General features: G+C 36.3%; 2 protein-coding genes and 1 long non-coding RNA gene across 17 annotated transcripts in view; 1 reads left to right on the top strand and 2 right to left on the bottom strand.

Annotated features, from left to right (window-relative positions):
- LOC140666553 (uncharacterized) overlaps window positions 1–24941 on the top strand; it is a 148368-nt gene that overhangs the window by 112408 nt on the left and 11019 nt on the right. Inside the window, exon 1 of one of the 2 annotated variants that reach the window (XR_012046780.1) lies at window positions 12395–12618. The exons of the other annotated variant lie outside the window; for it this stretch is intronic. This is a non-coding gene — a long non-coding RNA (uncharacterized lncRNA). Of the gene's footprint in view, window positions 1–12394; window positions 12619–24941 lie in introns of those variants that run through there. 2 annotated transcript variants of the gene reach the window in all.
- On the bottom strand, window positions 1836–10191 carry Bdl (borderless). 5 transcript variants are annotated; one of them, XM_072893847.1, is made up of 12 exons: window positions 9321–10191; window positions 8608–8750; window positions 6504–6732; window positions 5135–5301; window positions 4860–5004; window positions 4493–4767; window positions 3916–4050; window positions 3577–3836; window positions 3289–3464; window positions 3146–3190; window positions 2890–3066; window positions 1836–2781 (listed from the first exon to the last, which is right to left on the bottom strand). In XM_072893847.1, the coding sequence occupies exons 1-12, from the start codon at window positions 9373–9375 to the stop codon at window positions 2558–2560; spliced, it is 2031 nt and encodes a 676-aa protein (XP_072749948.1). In that variant the 5' UTR covers window positions 9376–10191; the 3' UTR covers window positions 1836–2557. The 5 variants fall into 5 exon arrangements, with proteins under 5 accessions (XP_072749948.1, XP_072749945.1, XP_072749949.1 ...); XM_072893844.1 differs by having other exon boundaries at window positions 1838–2781; window positions 3265–3464; XM_072893848.1 differs by having other exon boundaries at window positions 1853–2781; window positions 2890–3069; window positions 3265–3464; window positions 5135–5271.
- LOC140666542 (protein turtle) overlaps window positions 18188–24941 on the bottom strand; it is a 223037-nt gene continuing 216283 nt past the window's right edge. For all 10 annotated transcript variants that reach the window (XM_072893820.1, XM_072893827.1, XM_072893825.1 and 7 more), the window contains one exon: window positions 18188–21222. In XM_072893820.1, the coding sequence (XP_072749921.1) occupies window positions 20028–21222 (1195 nt within the window). In that variant the 3' untranslated portion in view covers window positions 18188–20027. The remainder of the gene's footprint in view (window positions 21223–24941) is intronic.

Raw genomic sequence — 24941 nt, forward strand, 5'->3', positions numbered from 1 at the left:
GTAACTTTTAATAGATCCCCTATATTTCCTTATAATTTTCATCGACTAATAAAAGTTTCATCAAAGTAGGAATTATTTATTTCTCGTCATATTATTTATGTATCTAGTGTTATGATTAACGAGTATTAAAGTAAACGTAAGTAAGTAAACAAAAATTAAAATAAAAACGAATTTAATTTGTTTTTTAAAAAAAAATTTAAATTTAAAATATTTGCTATACATACTAACGTTATACTTTCAATAAATTAAAGATTATTCAAGCACGTATGTAAATATGTTAATTAATGCATATTGGAGGATATCCAAAAAAATAAGCTATCTTACAGTTAGAACTACTTGGTATTTTGCAATATTTAGGTATGCATATTTCTTTTTTTTCATCCGTTTTATTTAATCTCTGATATTCAAAAAATTTATTTGTTATTAAAAGTTTAATCAAAGTAGAAAATGGTTATTTTCCATTATATCATTTATGTGTCTAGTGCTATGATTAACGAGTATTTAATTTGTTATATAAACAATTCGATACATTTAAATTGTTTCTATAGGAAATTAGAGACTATTATAAGTTGAAATTTAAAATATGCATCTTGTTTATAATTTCACAATTATAATATTTCATAACATTTATAAATGATACAAGCAGGTGTATTCAATATGCATTAATCAAAATGTGTTAATTAATGCATTGGAAGATATGCAAAAAAAGTTGTTTTAAAGTACTTAATATTTTGCGAAATAGATGTGCGCATATTTTTTTTTTCATACATTTTTATGGATGAATGGCAAAAAGCGATTTATTAATTGAGGATACATACGTGTGCTAATAAAGTATTAAATTATTAAGATGGAATTGTATAAATTATTAATAACACAATTATTTGGCAAGCGTTCTCTGAAAAATGAATAGTAACGATTAACAGTTGATGCGTTGGCCAAGGACGCGCATCGTTCCGATAATCGATTTTAAATCATCAATAATTTCCCGCACGTGGAAATGCAAATTTCGTAAACGGCCTCATGTTTACATCACGACGACCGTCGTCTTTCCAGTGACAAACTACTGGAAGAAGCCATTATCTTCCAACAAGTACGACGTCAAGCTATCCACTTATGCAGAAACACTATCTTCTTGTGTCATTATCATCGGGTATCAGTCGACCGCTTATGAAGCCTGTCAATGCTCGTACACTTGCTAGTAAGAACAGTCAGTATTTCGTCATGCTCGTCTCGTGACGACAGAGACGTGATCAACCTATATGTACATCGATTGTAGAAGAACCAATTACCACACACACGATTTTTTATCTAAATAGAATAAGTGTTTTTCTTCGTTAGTACGATATAATGTGAGTGATCACATATATGTAGTACAAACAATAACAATCATGTCACTACCGGGTGTCAGTATAAACTTACGCGTAAAAGACTATAAAAATATCTTTGACACTTTCGGGAATTGGCTTATCCACGGAGAATAGGTCTCAAATACGCGTAAATATCTCGTCACTTTTATACTTATAAATATCCACACAATCCAAAATCTACAAGTATATATAAATTTGATGTTAAAATAAAATTTATTATTAACGTGAAAACGAGGGAGTAATCATTTTTTTTTCTAAATTGAAAAAACGTGCTATTAAAGCAGTATATTATTCGATATAGCGACATTTCTTCACATGATGCTGAATTCTGTCAGTGAACAAATATCTATAATAATTATACTTATTAACGAATAAAATAAACACAGATATATAATTATTTTCAAAAGATGTACAAAATATATAATTATATTGATTAAATGTGCTCACAAAACAAGTAATATTACTGACATAATGACATATTTTTTCAATTTTTTTTATTATTAACTGCCATTATTTTGATGTACAGATACATATATGATAATGCTGCGCTGAAAAAACTCATTGTCAATACAAATATGAAATGAAAACAATATTTATGCATATCCCTAACAAATATAACTTATATACATTAAAAAAAAAAAAGAAAAAAATATGTAATATATCATAAGCTACGATTTCTCTTGACAGTCTCGTATTTGACGGTTCATGACCTGTAATATGCATAAAGTCTAGCTATTCATAACGTGCAATTATTAATAAAGCTGTTGAACGATATACAAAGTATGATTAACGATACAAGAACACTCAAGAAACTTAGATTAGAAGTCGATAAATAAAATCGTTTACACAGGTGATACTCAAGAATTTATATATGTCCCTAATATATTAATTTCGCTCTTTACATTCCGTCATTATATATGTAATAATATGCATTTGATATGAGTTTTTTATTTAGGTATGTCCTTAACGAGCTTTAAAAGCTCATATCCTTTTTTGAACACGCAAATTGTATTTATATAGAATTGTGCGCTCTCTTTGTTGTTTTACGAACGAAACATAAGGTTGTTCTTTCTATAACAACTCGTCTCGCTAGTAATCGCACGAGTGACGTGAATACTTTGTAATCGATTATGCGCACGAACAGCTATCTTGCTTGAGTACACACATGTGCTTTCCACAAGTTCGCTCGGCTATTTCTCGTTAGAGGGCTGGCAAAATCGCTTTCTTGCCCACCATACAGCGGCTAGAGCGGCTGCCAGAAAACCTATACCGGCGACGATTCCCATGGAAATCGCCCTGTTGCGACGGTAAGCAGGCACCTCCAACCCGACTCGTTCACTGGTTGCAACGTCGTCTGTAAGGGACATTGCTGCCACTTCGAAAGTATAGAAGCTTTCCTCCTCTAAAGTTTTCACTAAAAGGATATTAATTGTAGATTATTATAACTATTAGTGTATAATTAAGTATAATTAACAAATTATTACGTAATTTTTAAAGATTTATGTTATGGTAAGCTGTTTACCTAGATAATAAGTATCAGTTGTTTCTGCTCTTCCGTACAAATGTTCGGACGGTCCTCTAAACCATCTCACGGTATAAAGCCTCACTTGATTTTTTCCGTATTCTGGTGGTTCCCAAGTGACCAAGTAACCCTCGACTGTCGCTTGAACCTTTACGTTAACCGGCGGTCCCATACTTTCTTCTGAAATGATTCGTACATTTACAGCTCTGATATGTTCGATTGAAATGTAATGTATTCTCACACTTTTTTTATTCACCTTGCGGGCTGCGATATTCCGATGGCGAGTTCTCATCGAAGGAACCTAGAAACGGAAATAAATTTTGTAAATTTACTTTACATCTGCACATTTAAATACAGCTGCGAGATCAATCTTACTCAGTTGAAAGGTGATAGTCTTACTCGGCTGAGTGAATATTCGAAGCGCTTTACTGAACATTCCATCACCATGCTTGTCCTGACTCAACACCATAAATTCGTATTCTCGTCCTGGATAAAGATTGTTAATCGTTGCCTCCGTAATCTTTCTCGAGAGAATTTTCATGGTTCTCCATTCGGACGTGTCTATTGGTCTGTACCTGCACGTACAACACGCGTATTTTACTTTACATTAATTATAAAAATTCTTTGCTCTTTACAACAAGCGACAATTCAGAATTTTGTTAATATCAAATAAGCAAGATACTTAACCATATTGAGTACTCCATCTTGGGTCTCACGTATCCAGGTACCCAAGTCAAAGTGACAGCATTTTTGCTGCTGTTGGCGCTTAGATTGTACGGTGCTCTAGGTGGAACGTTCAACACCATTAATTCAGCATCCGCGACGACCGTCGCCGCCTCGTTGCTAGCTGCGCATTGATACAATCCTCGATCGTGTTCCTGGATCCTTTCTATCGTCAGATTGCCACCGATTATGATACTTCTGTCAGGTGATAAAGGCATTCCGTCCTTTCGCAGAAAATTATTCGTTTTATTACAAAATAAATTTTATAATGCATAATTAACGTAATTAATAATGGCGTCATACTTTGTACCACACGATCGTAGGTCGATGCGAGTCATCGCCGTCTCTGGCTTGGCAAGGAATTTCCAAGACATCGCCCAGCTTTCGCATATATAAATGTTGCGGTGTAACTGTGAATACCGGTGGTCTTTGAACTATCTGTAATAATTAACAGTATACTCGATATAACAAATATTGAGCGATACAATCGATATGTCGGTTTAGTTTCGAAATGCGTGCTATTAGAATGATAGTATATGTATCGCTACGTTTTAAAAATCATTGAGGTCGGATTGTATCAAGATTATTTTGGCTTTAAGCGAGACTTAAATACATACATGTCTGTCTTTATTCATTCAGAAAGAAAGATAAAGATAGACACATGTTTAAGTCTCACTTAAATTCAAAATAATGTTGATGCAATCAGGCCTGAAAAGTTTAGATTTGGAGAATAAAAGAGCGGGTTAAAGCATTCACCGACTAGTGGTTTCAATGCTGATATTTTGGTTGAAACCCTTTTCTCTTTTTTTTCTTTCTTTTCTCTTGCTTATCTATATTATCGCTGTTTACGATATCTCAAGATATGATAACAGATACTCACTACAGTGATTGATGGACTAGGCCCTTCGGTGCCTAGTTCGTTGTAAGGAGTGCAACTGTAACTTCCCGAATGCGTCTCGTCCACTTTACTAAAATAGAGAGATCCGTTCCTCCTGTAGAAAACTCCTTGCACGTTGTAGGGATCAAAGAGGAATCCATCCTTTTCCCAACGAAGATTCGTGAGAGGCGGGTTCGCTCTGAAATGGCAGTCTAAGAGGGCTGGTTTGCCGTACGGAAGATAGACTTCCCGGGGTGCATAAATTACTTTCGCCTTATCTAGAGAATGGAGGTATCAATTATCGATAATAAGATGGCGTGAAACAATTTAACTTAACCATGTCGCACTTGGCGGTCATTACTGTACTCACATTGTACGTTGAGGAAGGCCGAGGCGCTTTGTTGATCTCCATTTTCCGCGGTCACCACGCAGGTGTATTCCCCAAGGTCACCCATGGCAGCTGAAGAGATAGTCAACGTTCCGTTGCTATCGACAGACGCTCTTCTTCTGAGATCCTATCGCGATAATGATTTTGATAATTTTTAAGACGTTAAAATATATCTTCAGGTATTAAAACATGTCTTAAAAATGGATTGAATTAAATTGAATTAATTGAGTTACATATAAAGACAAAACTTTTTCTACCTGTATTTCGGGGATCGGTATCCCTTCACGAAACCACATTACAACTGTACTTTCGCCCTTAGCGACACAGTCGAAGGTGACAGTTTCGCCCTCCATGGCAGTCTTATTGACAGGTGGTATCGTTAGTAGAGTATCGCCTGCAACAGTCGTCGGGAACGGCGACGCACCTAGGTTGAACGATTTAACGAGTCTGCTCAGGTTCAGGTTAGTAAGCAGCAGCCGGGTTATATAATATGGTTTTGTTCATATTATTTTGTTTATTATATTATGCTTTATATCAGCGGGATTAATGGCGAGACAACCAATTAATCACTTGCATCTTCAATTTTGCATTTTGGCTAAATCCGTTAGTATCCAAATTAATTACGGTGCGATATCATCGTATAAGCTATATATTGCGATATAAATGCATGATAATTTTGTATTTAGTGTGAATTATTATTTTAGAGCAATACTCTTGTAATATTATGGGAATCATAGAATACTTAGTTTCGGTTAAACCTTGAATTAACTTTAGCACATAAATAGTCGCTTTCCGCAATACATTGTGATAAATAGCTATTGTTCGAATATATGAGTGACTCAGTCTTCTCTCGTATTATGTTATGAAATTTAATGCACAAAAAACGAGAGAATTCTGGGTTGATTACTGGGCTCATTACATGAGTCTTTCTTAATTAATACTCGAAATTTAGTTTTAAATAATATTATAAATTAAATAATTTTTCTTTTTTATTAAACTCTATAATCTAAATATTGTTCAAGAACAACACACATTAAATTAGTGATTTATTTTATAATATTTCTTTCAAATATTTTATTTAAAACAATTGAAAGAAATATTTTATCTAAATATCGCTGCGTCTAATACACACAATGACATAAATAAGAAAAAGGAAGTACGAGTGACCTTTTAATCAAGATAAACTGTTTCTCTCGGCCTTCTCGATCTTAAAAGAGTCAAGAATGTCGGAGGTGCTTAAATGATTAAATTTGAAGACTCATATTCTTCTTGCCAAAAAATTAGAGCACGAATTTCACAGCTTACAAGCTCGATTAACTTTCACATCGGATTAAATTTAATAGTCAGTCTTTGTTAATTGGCATAAAATTGCGTTAACATGTTAAATTTGATTACATTGATAGTATTTGCAAATACTTGTAATATTTGGTAGATTATTGTTATGTTGTCTATAATAGTATCTACGTGTTAAGGGGTGTATTTTTTTACTTTGTAGAAAATTATGTAATTATTAGTAATCATTAATATATAATATATATACGTATATAAATTCCTGTTATTTAACTCCATCCTTGCACAATTTTTTATCATATGCAAATGTAAATAATTGTAAGTGATGAAAATTACCATCGATGGCGAGATGGAACCACGTGCCATTGTTTCTAGAATTCGGCGTTCTATTGGGAAAGATCACCTTGCACTCGTACCAGCCCTGGTCGCTTTCACGAATATTTGTGAGGTTTATGCTACCTTGGCCGTATCCGCGATGTCCGATATCGTCCAACAAGTGTATGCGACCCTTGTAAGCGTTGTCTACCGTCACGTGTCCATCGTACCAAGAAAATACTGTACGACTCTGTAGCATTATAAAACAATATTATTAAGATCTCTTCTCGGGATATATATTTTGAATTATACAAAAATTAGTTTTCTCTATTGAGTTTTATAAGAGTCATATACATTTTATGATATAATATTATAATTTAATTCCTTCTCTCGCTTTTAGAGTTTTTTTTTTTATTCAAGGAATATCTATCTCTTCGAATGACCGATTTTTAAATGCAATCGTAGGCGAACCTTGAGACAGTTACAACCGCGTAATCTGATCGTAGCTGCAGTGATGGTCATTAATTGGATCATCCTTTCGCGGAATACAAGACTCACGCGACTCAACGAAAAATGTGTGTTAAACTCGAGTTGTATTCACGCAAGGTCTCACGTTAATGGAGTAAGCAGTTTAATGACTGAGGATTTGTTATATTATTTCCGGCATTTCTCAATTTGTTTGTCGATCAAGGGAAGCTTTTCATAATTCATTGACAATCAAAAAAATATCTACGGAATACGGATACGCCTGGCAAGAGGAGCGAGAAAATGGCGCTAATCGCTTCTAATCGTCTGACAATGCATTAACAGTGACCCACTAGTAGGACCCCTCGTGTTGCAGACTGAACGTGACTAAATATAATGCAGCCTTGCGTCCCGTATGGCAATTACCACGACGGACAGACGAAGAGGGAAGAAGCACCTGTTTTGCATACGCATCAGGGACCAATCAGGTTAAGTTCCACTTGATTCTATGCGATGACCACGTGCAAATCTGTTTCCGTCGTATGTCGCTCGTACGATGCGACATCCGCAATCTTCCATTCGGGCAAATCCGTCGTTCAGTCATCATTTTTTGTTTACAGTTTATTTATAGTCTGTTTATTTTATGCAAATCGATACTAGGAAGAATTTTTTTCAAGATTATATAAATTATACCAAGTAAAGCACTATATGTGTGTATATTTTTTTTTAATTTTCTTTAATCGGTTTAAACAATCGTTTTTCAACTCATAAGTATAATGATTTTATAAAAATATTTTCCTATCTTTTTATCGTAAGATATTCAATGCTGCGCTCTCGTGTATTATTTACCTACTTGAAATCGAGAAGAGAGGTATGGAAATCTATATCTAGATAGATATATGATTAGCAATGGAAAGATATAATTTCGAAGAAATTGAATAACCTACCCTACCTTGAATGCTTTTTCTACGCGCTTTTGCCGGAAGACGACGAGTACATCCGTATGTAAATTAACCGAGTAACAGCCTGCCTTAATGCTCTTTAATCGTCAATCAGTCAATCGCACGTCGTCGTGTTACCATTGTTACGTGCGGTATGTTATTAAATGCGTACGTCGCTAAAATGAATCGCTTTGCTTTAATTTCAACTTCAGATTGAATAAGTGTTCTTTACTTCATTTTCAAAAAAAGAATGAAATGAATGATATTAATCTTATGTTTCTAGATAACAAGAAAATTAATTTTTCCAAGCTTTAATGTTGCAATCAATAAAGATCAATATCACATTGATTTATGTGTCTGCATTATAATTATATATAATTAAAATAATAAATGCTTATACTATTAATCAATATGTACGTGTTTCACCCAAAGTAATATCATCACATGACATCAGGTATAATCGGCATATCATTTCAATCACGTAACATGTAAATGTAATACGATTTTTTGCGTTAATATAATCTGCCTATTTTCAAAGATATTTATCTTATACTAATTATATCGTTTTTATTAGATTATATACTAGAATTAAAGTTTTATTGATGCTACGTCAGAGATATAAGAAAAGTGTCGTTGGAATTTTAAAACGATCAAAATAGTATTCTCATGAATCTGTATGTAATCAGAGAAAAAGATTACGAGTTTATTATTATACTTACTTGACGGTTCCATTGCAGCACGTATGGAATCGGTGTTTCGTGTGGAAAATCAAGATCGCAATTAAATACCGCATACTCTCCTACCCCGGCAGTAAGATAAGTCGGTTCCTTATCCTCTTCTAGGATTAAGCTGTAGCTGCAGGCTGAAAAACCGGCGATTAAAAATCTCTCTCATCTCGATTATTGTGACCTATTTTTATTTATCTGCTTTATTTCGATGACGGAATATTATGGATAAACGCCTGCGAGAAAACGTCGCGTGTAAAGTGATATTACGCATTGGGACTAATTTCCGGAGATTGCGTAATTTTCCGCCGGATTATGCGTGACAATCGAGCGCGTTAACAGAATGATACACCTTGTTGTTATCTGTTCCCTCGCGTAAACAGCTTCAATGATGGCTGCGCGCGATTATTTGGGTAAACAAAATGCTCATTTAAACACTTTTGGACGGTCTCGAATTTAATCCGCCTTTGCCTCGCACTAAACGTCAATCAGTGAATTGTGCCATTTATAGTGATTACAGTCTGAAATGTGGGTTTACGTCTACTTGTTGCAACATATTTCAAGCAACTAAAATTGCCTTTTTTCTTTAGAAATATCTTGCTTCAATTTTATATAATATCGATGGCAATTTTAGATAAACGATATGATAAGAAATATGATTCCCTTAATTGAATATATGGATCTACATACATTTTCGAAGCTCTTACCTTCGTAGCAGAATAAGACTGCCAGCAGCTTGTAGATTTTAGCGGCTTGGTTCATCCTTGTGTGTTTCAATATCTATATCCTATATCTCACGTTTTCACTTATATCGCGTCAACACAACGGTATCGTGAGCACGCGTTGGCAGAAACGACGATAGGTTACACTCCGCAACAACGACCGACACATCTGTCATCACCCACACTCATCGAATATCAACCATTACCTTCGAGCTTAATTATTAGCACACATCACTCTCACGCCATAGATGTGCGTTTTGACTATCCTTGATCTCTTTCGTTCTCCCTTTTTTAAATCAACTTCAAAACTTGAATTTTTCCTCTAAACTATACACGCCTTCTTTTCGTTTTTTTTTTTTTTTTTTTTCTCTCGGTACCTAATGATTTTCTCTGAATATCGATTTTACTGTTCAAACAATGTTGGGTTGTAGTCGATCATCACCTTATTCTGTTTAGAGTTTTGTCCAGGATACCGGTATCGTACCGTCCAGGTCGTTAACTCTGGAGAACGCGTCGGAGGAGCACCAGATACTCTGTACGTCGGTGTCATTCACTAGAACGACGCACAATTTGATCCGAGACGAGGTTGGTCCACCATGGAGTGCTCCGGAGGCAACACTAAATCGTGTAATCGCGTCGTGGTCTCGCTCAATCCAAGCGGATACGAAGCCAGAGCCAGGAGTAATGAGCACCGGGAGGAGGCTGTGAGGGTGGATGGACCGGTGATGTGCGCGGGAGGAATATATACGAGAGATTCATCACGATTCTACGGTTACGGGCATGGTGTGCGCGCTCCCGTTTGCATCGCATGCGAACTTTGGCACACCCATGCGACACGAATGAACGACGTTATACAAATAGAGAAAACGTAAGCTATTACGCGCAATTAGTTCGATCCCGTAAAAAACATGCGGCCAAGCCCAAGCGTTTCCTCGAACGAGCACATTGCTCGATATAAAACCACCCACACACCGCAAAATATATCTGAGACGTAAATCAGATATCATTTTACATATAAATTTTTGTCATATTTGAGATATCTCGTTTTCTGATATATCTTAAATATTTTCAGAATATCTTATATCTGAATTTTTTTAATTTTCTGGTAATTTTTACAATATGCATATATATTATACTATATTCATAAATATTTATAGGAGTATTTATTTATAAGTATTTAGTTTATATATACTTTATTTATTATCGTTTTTAACCATATATATTTTATTATATATTTTATTTATTTAATATATGTATACATATATAATACATATTTTTTATTTATACATATATATATATATATATATATATATATATATATATGTTTATATATGTACATTTTAGTGAACTTATTTTTATAAAAAAATTTTATTAAACTTATCCAGACAAAAAGTAAATACTATAATATAATAATAAGATAGAAGAAGAAGAAAAAAGATAAATATGATCGAGTTATTTATAATGCTACAAAAAATATATTAATAAGACTTATCAAATTATACAACCTGCAATAAAGTTCATGTAGGGGCAAACAAAGATAGAACGATACTCGAGTGCATTCGAATGAATAAAGTTTCCGAACGTCCTATTAAGACGTAGGACGGTCAGTAGCATTTTCATTAATGTTGTCGTAGGTTGGGGAATTTAATGAAAAAAACTTATCTTATAATTAATTTCTTGTAATTTAATTAAAATCTTTTAATTTGTAATTTACTTCTAATTTATTTTTATAAAATTGTATCTTTTACAAAAAAAAGAAAAAAAAAAAATTATTTCTTTGATCTATCTATATTTTATTTATTGCGGGATGGAATGGGACAAATAATTCGAAAGTAATGAATATTTTTTTATTTCTAATAATATTTTCAGATATTTTTAGCACATATTTTTTTTTAGCGGTTAACGTAAATAATTACTTGACACGTGCGATTGTCGAAAGTAATATAATGAATATAATCGAGTCACAGTAACATTTGTTTTGTACAGAATCTTTTAGGACGTACGGATCTTTGGTGTGGTCGTTGATGTATCACGTGTGGAAAGTCATGTTCTCACAACGAGAACGGAAGATTTAACCTGTATTCACAATTTACCTTTGGTCGCTGACTCGTGTTCTTTCATTGCTGTTCCTTCTTGGGTCAAAGCTGATTCAAGAGAATTGAGCCTCACGTGCAACGCAAGTGGAGATTAAAAGTTCACTACACTCGGTTGCATACACAAATCCTTGATCTCTTTAAGCGACACGGTCGTGATGCACATATGCAAGTCACACTTTGCATTGAAAGACCCAATTATTTATTTATAACCAGAAAACGAAGGAGAGATATTATAGACTTCTCGGAACATCTCAATGTTATGTAAATAAATAATAATGTGCAAAGAATAAAATTGTGTATTTAAATCTGAAATAAAAAGTACTTAAACATAAAAAAGCTGAAAGAATATTTGCACTCTCACGATACGTGTCAGAAAGACCCTTGAACCTTTTTATTTATACGTCTACATCGTGTAATTGTCACTTACCGAGTCTTTTAGCTAATTGTAAGATGCTGCTTTCCGGTTAGTACGACTTGTTTACTCTGCGTTCATGAAATTGACTTTCTTCTGCGTTTTTAATCGAGAACATAAACGACAATAACTTGTGTGTGATATATATTTTTCAATCTTTAAAGATAATAAGAATATAAAGAATTTACAAATTTTAAGCGTATTTTCTTTCTTATTTTTAATGCATAGAATTTGAACTCAACTGTTAGACATGCAATATTTATACAAAAAATAGTTGTCAAAAGATTTATTTTGCAATACGATACGATTTATAAAGCAGGCTGTAAAATGTTTTTTACCGTCGTAAAAAAGAACATAGCTTACAAATTAGACGAAGTGGCAAATGTCAAAAACGGCGAAATACTTTTTTGCGCACGATTGAGAGATCATCGATTTCCGATAAAGTTCGTGCACCGGAGTCGCACGACAAAACTGTTTCGGAGCAGTCGCGCGCGCGTGGGTGACCTCAGATTACGTCACATCCGTCTCTTGCCGCATTATCAGACTGCCCACAGCCTTGTCACGCTGTTGAGATAATGGATCCATTCGCATGGATCACTATCCAGGATTGGACGTGCCCGGGACACTGGAAATAAATGCGTGCATAATGATACCGACCGTATTATTTCATCGTCAACGAGCAGAGGAGGGAACGGCTCGTTCCTGGTTCACCTGTCCTGGATGCGGTTCAAATCGATCGGCTGCCATTGCAAAATACCTCTTTCACAAATCGCTGGTGAGTATGGTTTATTTAAATGAAACTGACAAAGGCTTATAAAAAATTAAAGATAAGAAGATGTAGTACATAGGTATAAATGAGCCACATATGACTTAGATAATAAAAATTGTTTAATGCAAGTTAGAAAATTGTCATGAATTAAAAGTCGATTCGCAAAGCAGTTGTCTTTTTTGTTGGTTGATTCAAGACGGCAAACTATGAAAATCTTATACTTTAGTTTACACATTTTATGTTAATTTTATCATACACTGACTATTAATATTTGAATACTTGCGCTGAAGAAGGCCTAGAAAATCAAGCCGAAACGTCCGATACGTGTTGATTATTTTCTTACTTTTCATTTGTATTATTTATTTCGCGAGGTCTATTTTCTTTGTTTTCTTTGTATTACATATTTTATCAATTTGAAGTCATCCTAATTTAACATATGGCTCATTTATGCCTATGTTCTACATCTTTCTACTTTTCTTTAAATGGTTCATTAATATCTCGTGTCGAAGGTACAAATCGTTATCGCTTCTATATTTAATCGAAATTCATATTTGTATAAGTATTGCATTGTACATTAGAAAGTAAAACTACCAAAAATTGTGTGGTGGATTTTAATTTGACGATTAAATCATTCTTTTTACTGAGTGCAGTAATACTCTTGATGTAATAATATATTATTTAACGTGAAAATATAATTCTCGCAGAAAGCGTATTGCTCTTCGGAAACTCATAATAGGTCTACAGTAGATATATGATGTAAGATGATTTACGAGTATATTTTCGATGGAAGTTATTGAATTGTTGACCGAGATTATTCGAGTCTACTTTATCACAAAAATACGATGTATGATCTCTCTTGCGAAGAAAATATCATACTAGGTATACAAGAAATAACAGAAAAATAATTTCTTTCTGGATATATATTTTTTCTTTCTTAAACGATTTATGAAAATTTAGATTTATGAAAACGATATCTGTACAAACGCATCACAAGAAGCACAAAGGAAATCTTTATGATGAAAAATTTTTACAACGGAACATCGCGCTCTAGTTTTTCATACAATATCACGACGTATGCCGAGAAGAATAATAGAAATGACCGCAATTTTCAGTAATCAGTGCTGTAGACGTCCTGCGTAAATGTAACTTCTTGTGACAGTTAACATCTACATAAATTCTTGAGAAAATTACAACCGCGTCGTGATTTTGCAATTTTATGTATCACGCATTAAGATCTATTCTCGCTTAAGATCGTTTAGCGTTTTATACAGATTCCTTTTTTATTTATCTTACGTATTTTGATAATTATTATATTTACATGACACATACAAAATACATGAAAAAATGTGGATGTGAATAATTTTTAATTTTAATTGATTGCTTATATAATTGTCTAATGATTTAATTTTCTTATTTTGATAATGATCCACAAAATTTGCTCTTTGACAGTTATTTCGTTTTCTATTTTATTTTTATCAGAATAAGCAAATCTTCCAATTAAGGAAAAAAAACAGCTGTTGTTAATATCTCTTATATATTGATTTAACAATTTCACGCCAAGTAATATGTGTGACGTGTAGAATCATTTATTTCAACTAATATTAGATAGTGATATAATTTTACTTAACATTCATCAAAGTAGTATCTTTTTCTATACGTACCTGTAATGCAATAGCATTTATATAAAAGGCAATTGCAGGCGCGCGAATAAAGTAGTTTTGTGAAATGTATATTTTTATATTAATATAACAAATATATTTTTTTTTAATTTTTATAACGTGATATAAAGTTATTAAATTAAACAGCTTGTTAATAATGAGTGATATGATATTATTTCTTAAACTATTATATTAATTTGTATCATAATTTCATCAGTTTTATCGTGCGCTATTATTAAATCTTTGGAAATATATATTTTTAAGAAATGTTTAAAAATAAAATTTTTTATATGTCGTGGGGTACAGCATTGGAATATATTGTTGCCAAAATATATGTTTGACGAGGTATATTAATCAATGCAATGCAAGTGTGCTGGAAACGTTGCTTATTTCGTTTCAAATGTCGATTTATTTTTCATTTTATTTAATAATAAATTGTCTACAATTTGTCCTAAGTTAGTACGTCTTGGAGTTCTCGTGGGGGGTTCGCGAGAAAGCATAGATCATTCAATTAAACTGGGTATGGGGAGGTGAACAACGAGCATTTACAAAAGTGACAACGAAACGATTTAACGCACCGTGTACAAGTTTGACGGCGGATATAAGTTCGAGATATAAGCGGAAGTGAAGATAGACGGTACAGAAGAATGTTTACACGTGTGTATAGAAGCAATTCGATGTAGGGCGTGAAAAGGCTAACGATTACAAGTGTGGAAGTATATTCTGAAACGACTCAATAAGAAACAAAAATATATAATAGAGAGAATATATATATATATATGTATATATAGGTGAATATAAAAAAAAAATCTTTGCTCTCTCTCTCTCTCTCTCTCTCTTTCTATCTTTTTCCTTTCGAATTCAATTCGGCGCAACAAATATTATTACGGTATTAGCAATATTGCCAATGTACGATGATGTACGAGCGCTCGAAATGCCGTGCTTGGAACTGCGACGATCTTGAAGGTTTGCGAGAGAGCGCAAGAGACTTAAAAAAAAAAACGTGAAAAAAAAAAATATTCGAAAATATTGTACCGCAAAAAAAAAATATATATATCAGACATAAAAGAGATTCTCAAACAAGAGACCCGATGCGTAGGATAATCGCAGATCCAAGCGAAACGCAGTACCCGAGAGCCATTGGTTGGATTTGACATGAACGTGCGTTTCGCGTTGACGTCCAGGGATGTGATTTATTCAACCGATATATTATCGTATTAGTGTACGACACTGGCATATTTCACGTCAAATTATCATCTCTTATGTGCCGTTCGACGCGCGTTGTGTACCTCGAAGCAGTATCGTCGTTGTATTTTTTGCAATTTAAATGTGTCACCAAAGACGCTGAATATTTATTATTGAGGATGCGCTAGAGTATTTTCAAGGTTTTATACAGCGATCGTGATTTAAAGATGAGTGATCGCGAGAAATCTATGAACTATGAATTTTTACGTACTTATCTAATACAACGTTGCAAGTTATCGCCGTCTGTCAAAGAGTATTCGCTTCTCGTATAGCCATAATAATTGCGCGAATTGTATTATGCGGGAAAATGGCATATTTATAACTATCTACAGAATTTCTACACGAACCCATTAATAAGCGAAATAAGCACACGTTTCGGTTGCGTGTTTGAAGCTGCACAATTCGCGACGCCAAAATCTTCGACGAACATCCTGCTTCGAGGTCCTGCGAATTTCGCTCACGATTTCCAACAATGGATCGTGCCGTGCGACTGGCTTTCAGGTACATAATCAACGAAACACTTGAATTAATTAAACCACGAATCACGACGTTTCGCTTGCGAATCTCGCGCACGAGTTACACGCGTGCGTTTTGTGATAGCGTGGCGAGGATACAACGACGAGTATCGCGAACGCAAACGGGCGTGACGATGACAAACGTAAATCTACACGCGTTATGAGAAAGGAATTCGGAACGAACAAAACTATTTTGACAGGTGACGAAGGTTGGGTGACGAAGTTCTTTTCTTTTTACACGAACGGATTCACGATTCAACCATATTATCCATAAACACGCCGTCAAGCGAAACTGCCATCCTTCACCTTAATCTCTCTTTCGCAAAACCGCGGTATTACTTTTACGGTTTCCCTAGAATCATTTCTCCGCCATCGAACATGCTTCGAACATATTCGCCTTGTCGTACGAGCTATTTTTTCGCGATAGGCTCGAGAATAACGCGGAGGATCGTTCAAGTTTCTCTTCCTTAGATCTGTCTCGCTTTCTTTACACTCTATTTTCTTTTTCATTTACTTTTTCTCTCTTCCTTTCTCGCTCACTTTCATTTTCTCTTATGCCTTTCATTCATTCGCACATTTATCGCTCATACGGTGTGACCTTTTTGAGATCGTTGTATCCAACTATGATATATCTACACGTTACTTATACATCTATATATCGGTTGGATTTTCTCTCACATACACAATTCTTCCTTCCGTCGCATCCATTCATTCGTTGAAGAGGGAGAGGGTGTATCTTTCGTGTACGATTACAAAGCGTTTTATTTTATCACCACTTTACCGAAAGCGTTTCCTCAGTGACCGCGATGCGCGCGGACACGTTGATCTGAGAAAAATTTTTATTTATTTCCTTACATCTTTCAGCATTACATGCATCTCACGCGCCCGATACGTTTATCGCTAATAACGTATTTCGACGATCTTTCGCGATTAAAGCGCGATGATGTGAGATTCTTCAGTGTACCACCTCCCCCGCTTTATCGTAATATTCCCGCGCGGATATAATAATTAATAAATACTCGCCGTGTTCGTCGCTCTCGTTGATTAATACGCTACACGCTACATCGTTTACGATTTACAATATCAATTAATTATCAAATTATTAATTCAACCATTAGAATTACTTTAGAATATTGGTACTCTTTCGCGTCACCTCCGTTATTTCGTAACTTTATCGTATTCTTTTTTTCTTTTTTTTATTCTTTTGTTATATCTCTGCGTGACCGTGTGTATGTTACATTATTCTTTGTCTTGTTTCAACAACCGCATTTACTCGCATTCTAATCCACTGTCGCTCGCACTCTGTTCATTCAATCTCATCATTTTGCAACATTCATTTTCTCTCGCTCGCTCGCTCGCTCGCACGCTCGCACGCACGCACGCACGCACGCTCGCATGCATATATGCGTATTTTAATGAAATTGTACAGAGTGTCCTCGACGTGACGTTCACGTCGCTCTTTCTTACTCAACTTCTTCCTCTCGCTGTTACGGTTCGTCGAAGTATAGTTGAATCGTGAGAGTGTAGGGCCCTTGCTAATATTTATAATAAATATGTATAATATGCGTACGTATATAAATAAGTGTTTGTACTATAAAGAAAGTAAAACGCCTGGGGTCGCGGGCCAGACCGATCGCGATTCCACGCGGGGAGTTTTCACGGTCGCCCGTATATAGAGAGTTTAGAAAAAAAGGGGAAAGAGAGGAACGCAAGTGCGCCGCCGGTCCCTCCTTATCGTGGACGTGTCCGCAAACACGTGGGACACGTTCTCGCGTTAGGTCGCGCAGCTCGACATTGATTAGCCCGTAGATACACCCGAAAACCCCCTCGATCGGCGATCGCCGGCCCCCGATCTCACGAGACTCGAGATGATCTGATGCGTTTGGTGAGAATTAGGTGGGTCTCGAAGAACGCCTCTCTCGTATTGTGTGTGTGTGTGTGTGTGTGTGTGTATTTGTTTGTTTATATGCATGTATAGGTGTGTGCTTGCGCGTATAAGTGTATATATTTATATACTGCTGTCGTGTGTGTATGTGTGAGTAAATGAGTGTGTTTTTTATATAACTCCTTTTTCTCTCTCTCTTTCTCTAATACACACACGAACTCCGGCGTGATCGGCGCGTGTGTGTGTGTGTGTGTGTGTGTATGTGTGTGTGCGTGTGTGTGCACGCACACGCCCCTTCCGGCTAACGATAGTCGCGTGTCTCTATCGGTCGCTCTTCTTCGCTTAAATATTTTAATTTTAATTTTACTTATTTATATTCAACATCGACGCTTCGCACGAGAAAAATGAATCGGACAAACGGTCGGATCTCCTTTTATTATGGCAGTTCGTTGAGAAAGATTCTTCTTCTTTTTCACGTATGATTTTCTTTATTATTATTTTTTTTTTTTCTTTCGAGTCCGATCGAGACGTCCGTTGTTCATCGACCGTGCTCGCATCACTAATCTAATCGAAAAAAACGACCGGTAGACTCCCCGGAGTGCCGATAGGCGGTTATCAGCGTGTCGCTCTCAGCGTGACGGCACGCGTGATGAGCGTGCGCGTGCAATTTGTTCGCGCTATACCGGCCGAACGCGCGTAGATTCATAGAACGTTATTCTTATTCTCGTTTTACGTTGCTTAAGAAAAATTATTGTGCCGATAATATGTTGGGTCGCTAGCGAAACCCTAAACAGGCAGTGCAGTACGAGTGAGTCCTTAAGCAATCTCGAGGCAAGCTTCGGCCTAATATCACGTTTCGAGTCCATTGCTCATCGATATAATTATTTATTTTGTGTATGTGTATGTGTCTGTCTGTGTGTTGGTGTATTTATGGTAATTCTTCGATTATCTTACTTTTTTGTTTTTCTCTTTCGTTTTTTAATTATTACTTACAGTGTATGATTAAATTTAACCTTACATTTCGTTTAAAAGGTATACGGAGCATGTACAGTGGTACAGTTTCTTTGGAGTATCATGCTGACGCATGTAACTATCCTTTCCCGTTTATTTTCCTGCCCTTCCCCGCGTTCTTTCATCTCTTCATCTTTCGTCCTGATCGCGATGCGGACGACGTCTCGTTACATGTTAGCATCATCCCTTTGAGCCATCCGGGAGTGTTTTCATCTTCTGCGCACTCTTCCTAGCTCTAGGACAGTTCCACTGAGTAAAAAAAAAGAAAGTCTTGCCTTTATTTTCGTCTTTGTGTAAACTTGTCATTATGTTCCTCTACATTATTATATAGTAACGTTAAAAATCACGGTCCTCTAAACCGGACGTAGGCGCGGTTGGTGTACGCGGGATATGACCAATAATAATCGGATTCGCGAACGTTTTCGTTTACGCACTTCGTTTCTATATTATCGTCCCAGCGCGATCGATGTCGCAGAACGTCGCTGGGTAAATGATATCGAGATTATTTCCCCCGAAGAATTTATTCGACGGTCCTCTTAATCGATAAACGGGCGAAACTCCGAAGGGATTATCGTCTTATAACGTATGATTCTACTACGTTGCTCCTGTCTCGTGGTCGTGCGAAACTTATGTATCCTGAGCTGATGCTTATAACAGCCTTCTTTCGTAGATGGATCTCCAGCTACTAGAATTGACTTAAACTCCTCTCGTGCGGAATCACGTGTGATGATGATCCTCGTTGTGCTGCGATGGTTGGTCTTCGGTGATGATCACGTCGTCGTCATGGTAGACAAAAGCCATTATCAAAATCTTTGTAATGCGATTTTAATCTAGCTCTTTCCGTTCATTCTCAATTTTAATTTAACTTTTCCTCATCCAGCTTTTAAAGTATTACGATCGTTTCATTCACATCACGTCTAAGATTGTTCCTTCTTCTGTAGTGATCACTCTATCGTATCTACGTCTGTATATCTTTCAACTTGAATTAAGCTGTAACGTCTCCATCGTCGTATATTTAACTTTTCCGCGAATGCTACCGAATTATTTTAGCTGCTTGACAGTTTCGATCATGCAAATGTCTGTTTTGCCTTTTTCACTACCTCAACACGCGCTTTCCAAGTGCGCGCTTTGCTTTCTTCTCGCCTGTCGCTGCCGAAACTGATGAAACTCTGCCTTCATCGCTTGTACTCTGGCCTCTATGTTCTCTCTGCTATACCTTGGCGTTTGATGATGTACTGTGTGCACCTGATGGATGTGGGGAACGTGAATGGTGTGGATCTGATGCATCGGCGGTCTCTCCTCCCGCGTGGGCGTCGAGGCTGATGTGGGTGTCGGCGTGCATGACACCGGATCGAACTCGTAATGGCCGTCAACGCTGCCAGCGTCTACGGCATTTTGTATGTGCGTATGACCCACCTTGGCCTGATCCTGAAGTTCCAGCCAGCGACCCACCAAGGGCGGCGGGGGCGGCCTGTAGGGCGGTGGTCGCCACTCGGCGACCGTGCTACCGCTCCTCGAGCTCTGGTTCTGCTGCGAGGTGTTTTTACTGCCGAAGCCCGAGCTGCTCGATCTGCTCTCAGGCGAGGTCTCCAGATCAGGCGAAGCCGCGAGTTCCGGCGCCGATCGGGCGTGCCTGGCGTGCCTTGGCGGTAGCCTCGCTCTTGGTCGTCCGGCTGGCTGCGGCGGCGACGACGTCGCCAACGGTTGAACCGGCACGAACCGTCTGGACTCGGCGTGGATCGCCTTGAGCGACGGTAACTCCTGACTGTATCGCTGGTGCACGCTACGAAGCTGTAAGTAGCCAGGCGGCGTCGGGAAGGAACGTTCGCCAGAGGATGGTTGCTTGACGGAGCTGAGATCGCTGAAATACAGCGGGGTCCAGGGTACCTGAACTCCGCTCGGCGAACTGGCCAGAAACCTGGGGGACGCGATCGCGCAGACGTTCGCAGGCGGTATCCTCGCCAGAGAGTTGATCGCGCCATGATGATAAGCTGATGGCAAAGGACCTATCGATACACCACTGCCGTCGGATCTCAGGCTGAGCTGGCTGATGCCGACTAGCGGGCGTCGCCACGAAGATTTCAGCCGCTGCTTTGGTAAGAAACCGCCATCGTCACTGCTGGAGACATCCAGGATGCTGTTGTTGGCCGAGCTGAGAACCGAGTCCGCAACGACGAAGCGGCCGTCAGCCGCTCGGGAGATCTTGCCCAACGGACGACAGCGGCACGAGTCCGGAGTATCCGGACTCAGGATCTCCTTCAGGAGGCTTAAACCTGGTACTCGGCTTTTTCTAGGTCTATGGGTAGGACAGAAAGAGCGTTAGAGCGATCGCAGTCGTGGTGATTGACAGATACGGTCCGATCGAGATCGTCGGAGGAAGTCTCGGCGAAAGATCCACGCAGAATCCCTGTCGCCTGTTTTACTAGAGTACCGAAATTTCTCTCAACGATAGTTCTTGTTGTAAATTTAAGCGTGCATCAAATCGTATGAAAGCAAAGAGACACGATAGTGATTATTGCATGTAATATTTATTGCGAGCAGTACGTTTGATGTAAAAATGGAAATTTTATTTCATTTAATTCAACATATATCCAGGTGTTTTGTGATATCAGGAAATTTCAGTACTCGTTTTGTACACGTGGATTTGTTTATAAAATATCGCTCTTCCATGGAAGCATTCTTGTTAATTAAATCTCATCGAGATGAGCGCTTTTGAAATTATACTTCCTCCAACGCTAGTCCATCGGCCGTTCGGTACAGCAAATACGTGCAACATGAACGGCAAAAACACGCAACGTTAACGAACAAAAGTTAAATAAAGTACTAGAATAAATGTAACGTAAATGCCAATGTTCAAGTTAAATATATGGCAAGATAATTATCAATATAATTAATTATACTTGTACGTATAATAACGAATAACGGATGCAGGCAGGGAAGGCATGCGCATGCACATTCCGGTGCACGAGTGGTCGGGCGTGACGTGGGTTGTGGATGGTTTCGGCAGTGAGTGGATCTTTTTTTTTCTCTCTTTAATTTTTGCATAAAACGAATCTTTATATTTTTCTCTTGTATATATTCTTTTTTTTTTTTTTTTTTTTTTTTCGTTTTTTACTCGAACAAAATTTTGTTTCGTTTTCATAGATCTCTTTTTTTTGCACGATTTTCTGTACTTTTTTTTAGACTTTGATCAGTGAATATATGTAGCAATTGTGAATTTTGGTGCTCCGAAACTCGTCACCTTTTCTCCTCCTTCGGGTCCGGCAGCAAGGAAAGATGGGGGAGAGAGAATATGTTGTAACACAACGATTACATTCACAAAAAACAATATATCGTGGCGATAATAATAAGAAATATAACGCTAAATAACCGAACGTTACTTCTAGGCGGTGGTGTTAGGGAGCAAATAGATAAACAGTGTCGTATGGGTGTCGGTTTCACCGTCGTGGTTCACACATCGATTGGCACGAGTCGATTAATCGGATTCAATACCAGAAGTAGAAAAAAAAAATCTTCGATCTAACGATACATATATTTTTCATTCGTTTAAAAGGTATTTTATAACAGAGGTACAATGAAATATGTAGAAAGGTATGCCACAAGTATATGAATGGCCAGTCGAGTGCTTCGTAATAAAAAGAGATTATATCGCCGCATTAATATGATTTGTAGAGTATCATTTATTTTGTTAAAATAATCCTCTCACAAGAGTAACGCAAGCGCGCTACAAAAATCGATTGAATAATACGATTAAGCTTTTCTCAAGTCGTACAACTCTTGTTTTGCGAGGGAAACACTCGATCCTGCGAAGAAAATAGAAAGACAAGAGATATATGGTATATACATATATTAAAAAACAAATTACGTGAGAGAAATCAAGTGATTGTAAGAGATTAAATTTATGGAAGGGAAGATTTATTAAAATGTATACATATCGATTTGAATTGGACTTGAATAGGGTAATGCAAGGAAGCTCTCGTGAACGATTAACAGGTAGATACGACAATGGTAGATGTATATATGACGAATGCAAGTTTTCGCGCGGCCGCAACGAGCGCGGCTTACCTATCTCCGCCTTGCTTATTGCTGAGTGTTCGCGTGTAAGCGTGAGCATGTCTGTTTATTGGTCGTCTAGAATCGACAGACTGGAAACAATCAAATAACACAAGAAGCTTGAATTATAGCTTCGACTGGCCGCAATAATCGTTGCGGCTCTAGGCGCCGTTTATGCGACGCTGAGAAACTTGACGTAGCATCGAATCGAAGTTTTTGTTCGATCCCTCTGATATGTATATATATATATATATATATATATATATTTTTTTTTTTTTAACGACCAATTGTTGTCAGAATACTGCTTTTTGTGTTTGACAGAGCTAAAGTGATACTTGTGTCGCATGCGATTCGTATATGAAGAGAGAAAGAGAGAGGGAAAGAGCATTGTAATAGATAATACTGTGAAAATAGCACGTAAGATTGAATAATATTATGATGTAATGAAATAAGATTAGTAACGTGAAAGATATAGCATTTATGATAAGCCCGGTATCGATGAAATGTGTATTTTGAAATTTTTCAACAGTTGTTAATATAGCTTGTGTCTTTAATTAAAAAGACATTGCAAACATCATTAAACAACATGCATCAAATCGGGATAGATCTAGAAATAGTCTAGAAATTTATAGCAAGCTACTGGATAATTTTTATAAGTACTTTAAACACGATGTACGTTACTTCTGAAAATTTTCATACTTGAATAAATTTATACAATTATTGTATATACGTGAAATTATGCGAATACACCAGTAACTTTCTATTTGTTTATGAAGTGAATTTCAATGAATGCTAAGAAGAAATATTTAAGAAAGAGAAATTTTCGTGTTGCGCGATATAAGTAAAATAATAGAAGTTGTTATAGGGAACTCGATGGTTAGTCTAAAAAAATACAAAATAATTTTCATTCCGAGAGAAATATTGTAGCTCGATGGATGAAATTGAATAATATTTATTGAATATATAACACATCGAGTCGCCGTAAATTTATCTGCCAATTAATAATTAATTGAAAATGGCAAAGTGATAGGTGAAAGCGTTTCGTGAAAATCAAGCGATACATCAATGATTTGTAGCGAATGAGTAAGAGAACGCATTAACAGAATACCTTTTAGTATCATATTTAATAATAATCTGGAAGATAGCAACAATTAAAATGTAAATAGATAAACATATTTTTAGAAGAAAATTCAGAAATTTGTGACGAGAATATTTCTGAAAAAATATTGCAATTATATCAAATTTTGCTGTAAAATTTAAAATATACAAATGAGAGTTTAAATATTAATAGAATTATTAAATATAAATCAAAATTGATATAGAGAATCGTAAAATGCGAGTATAATAAATATAATAAAGATTGATATGATAAAATTGATAAATTGATAAGATTGATACATGATAAAAGTGTGATACAAGCGACATATAAAAAGATGTTAAGCACACATGTGAGATGAGATAAAAAAGTTTAGAAACTTTGCGCGCGCGCGTGAAAAGGGATGACGATAAATCTGAATTATTCAACAGGCGCGACCTATCTGAAAAAGTCAGTATTTGTACACAAACAGTAATAAATGTAAACGTTTTCCACTTTAAAAAAATATTGGTAGCAATATAGGATAATTACAGTCTTTCACAGATTAAAATTACCGCGTGAATGGATATTGCGTAACTCCGAAACGCATATTGCGCTCGGTACAAATTGGTAATTACCGTTTAATAATGAAAAAGTAAATTAAGCATTAACACAAAGGTAATGAGTTAAACGCTTCATAATTTTCTAAAGGAAAAAAGTTTGCACAAAGGTATCATAAAATACGATTCACGAAGACGCAATAAAGAATAAAACAGGGGAATAGATTGAGTCAAAGTATAAGTGATATAATAATTTATGCGCATATGGCAATAAATTCTGAATAAAGGGAAGAAATATATACCTATATGTACGGAATAAAACAGAGC

The sequence above is a fragment of the Anoplolepis gracilipes genome, chromosome 6 (assembly GCF_047496725.1).
Source record: "Anoplolepis gracilipes chromosome 6, ASM4749672v1, whole genome shotgun sequence".
In the NCBI taxonomy this organism is placed as follows: domain Eukaryota; kingdom Metazoa; phylum Arthropoda; class Insecta; order Hymenoptera; family Formicidae; genus Anoplolepis; species Anoplolepis gracilipes.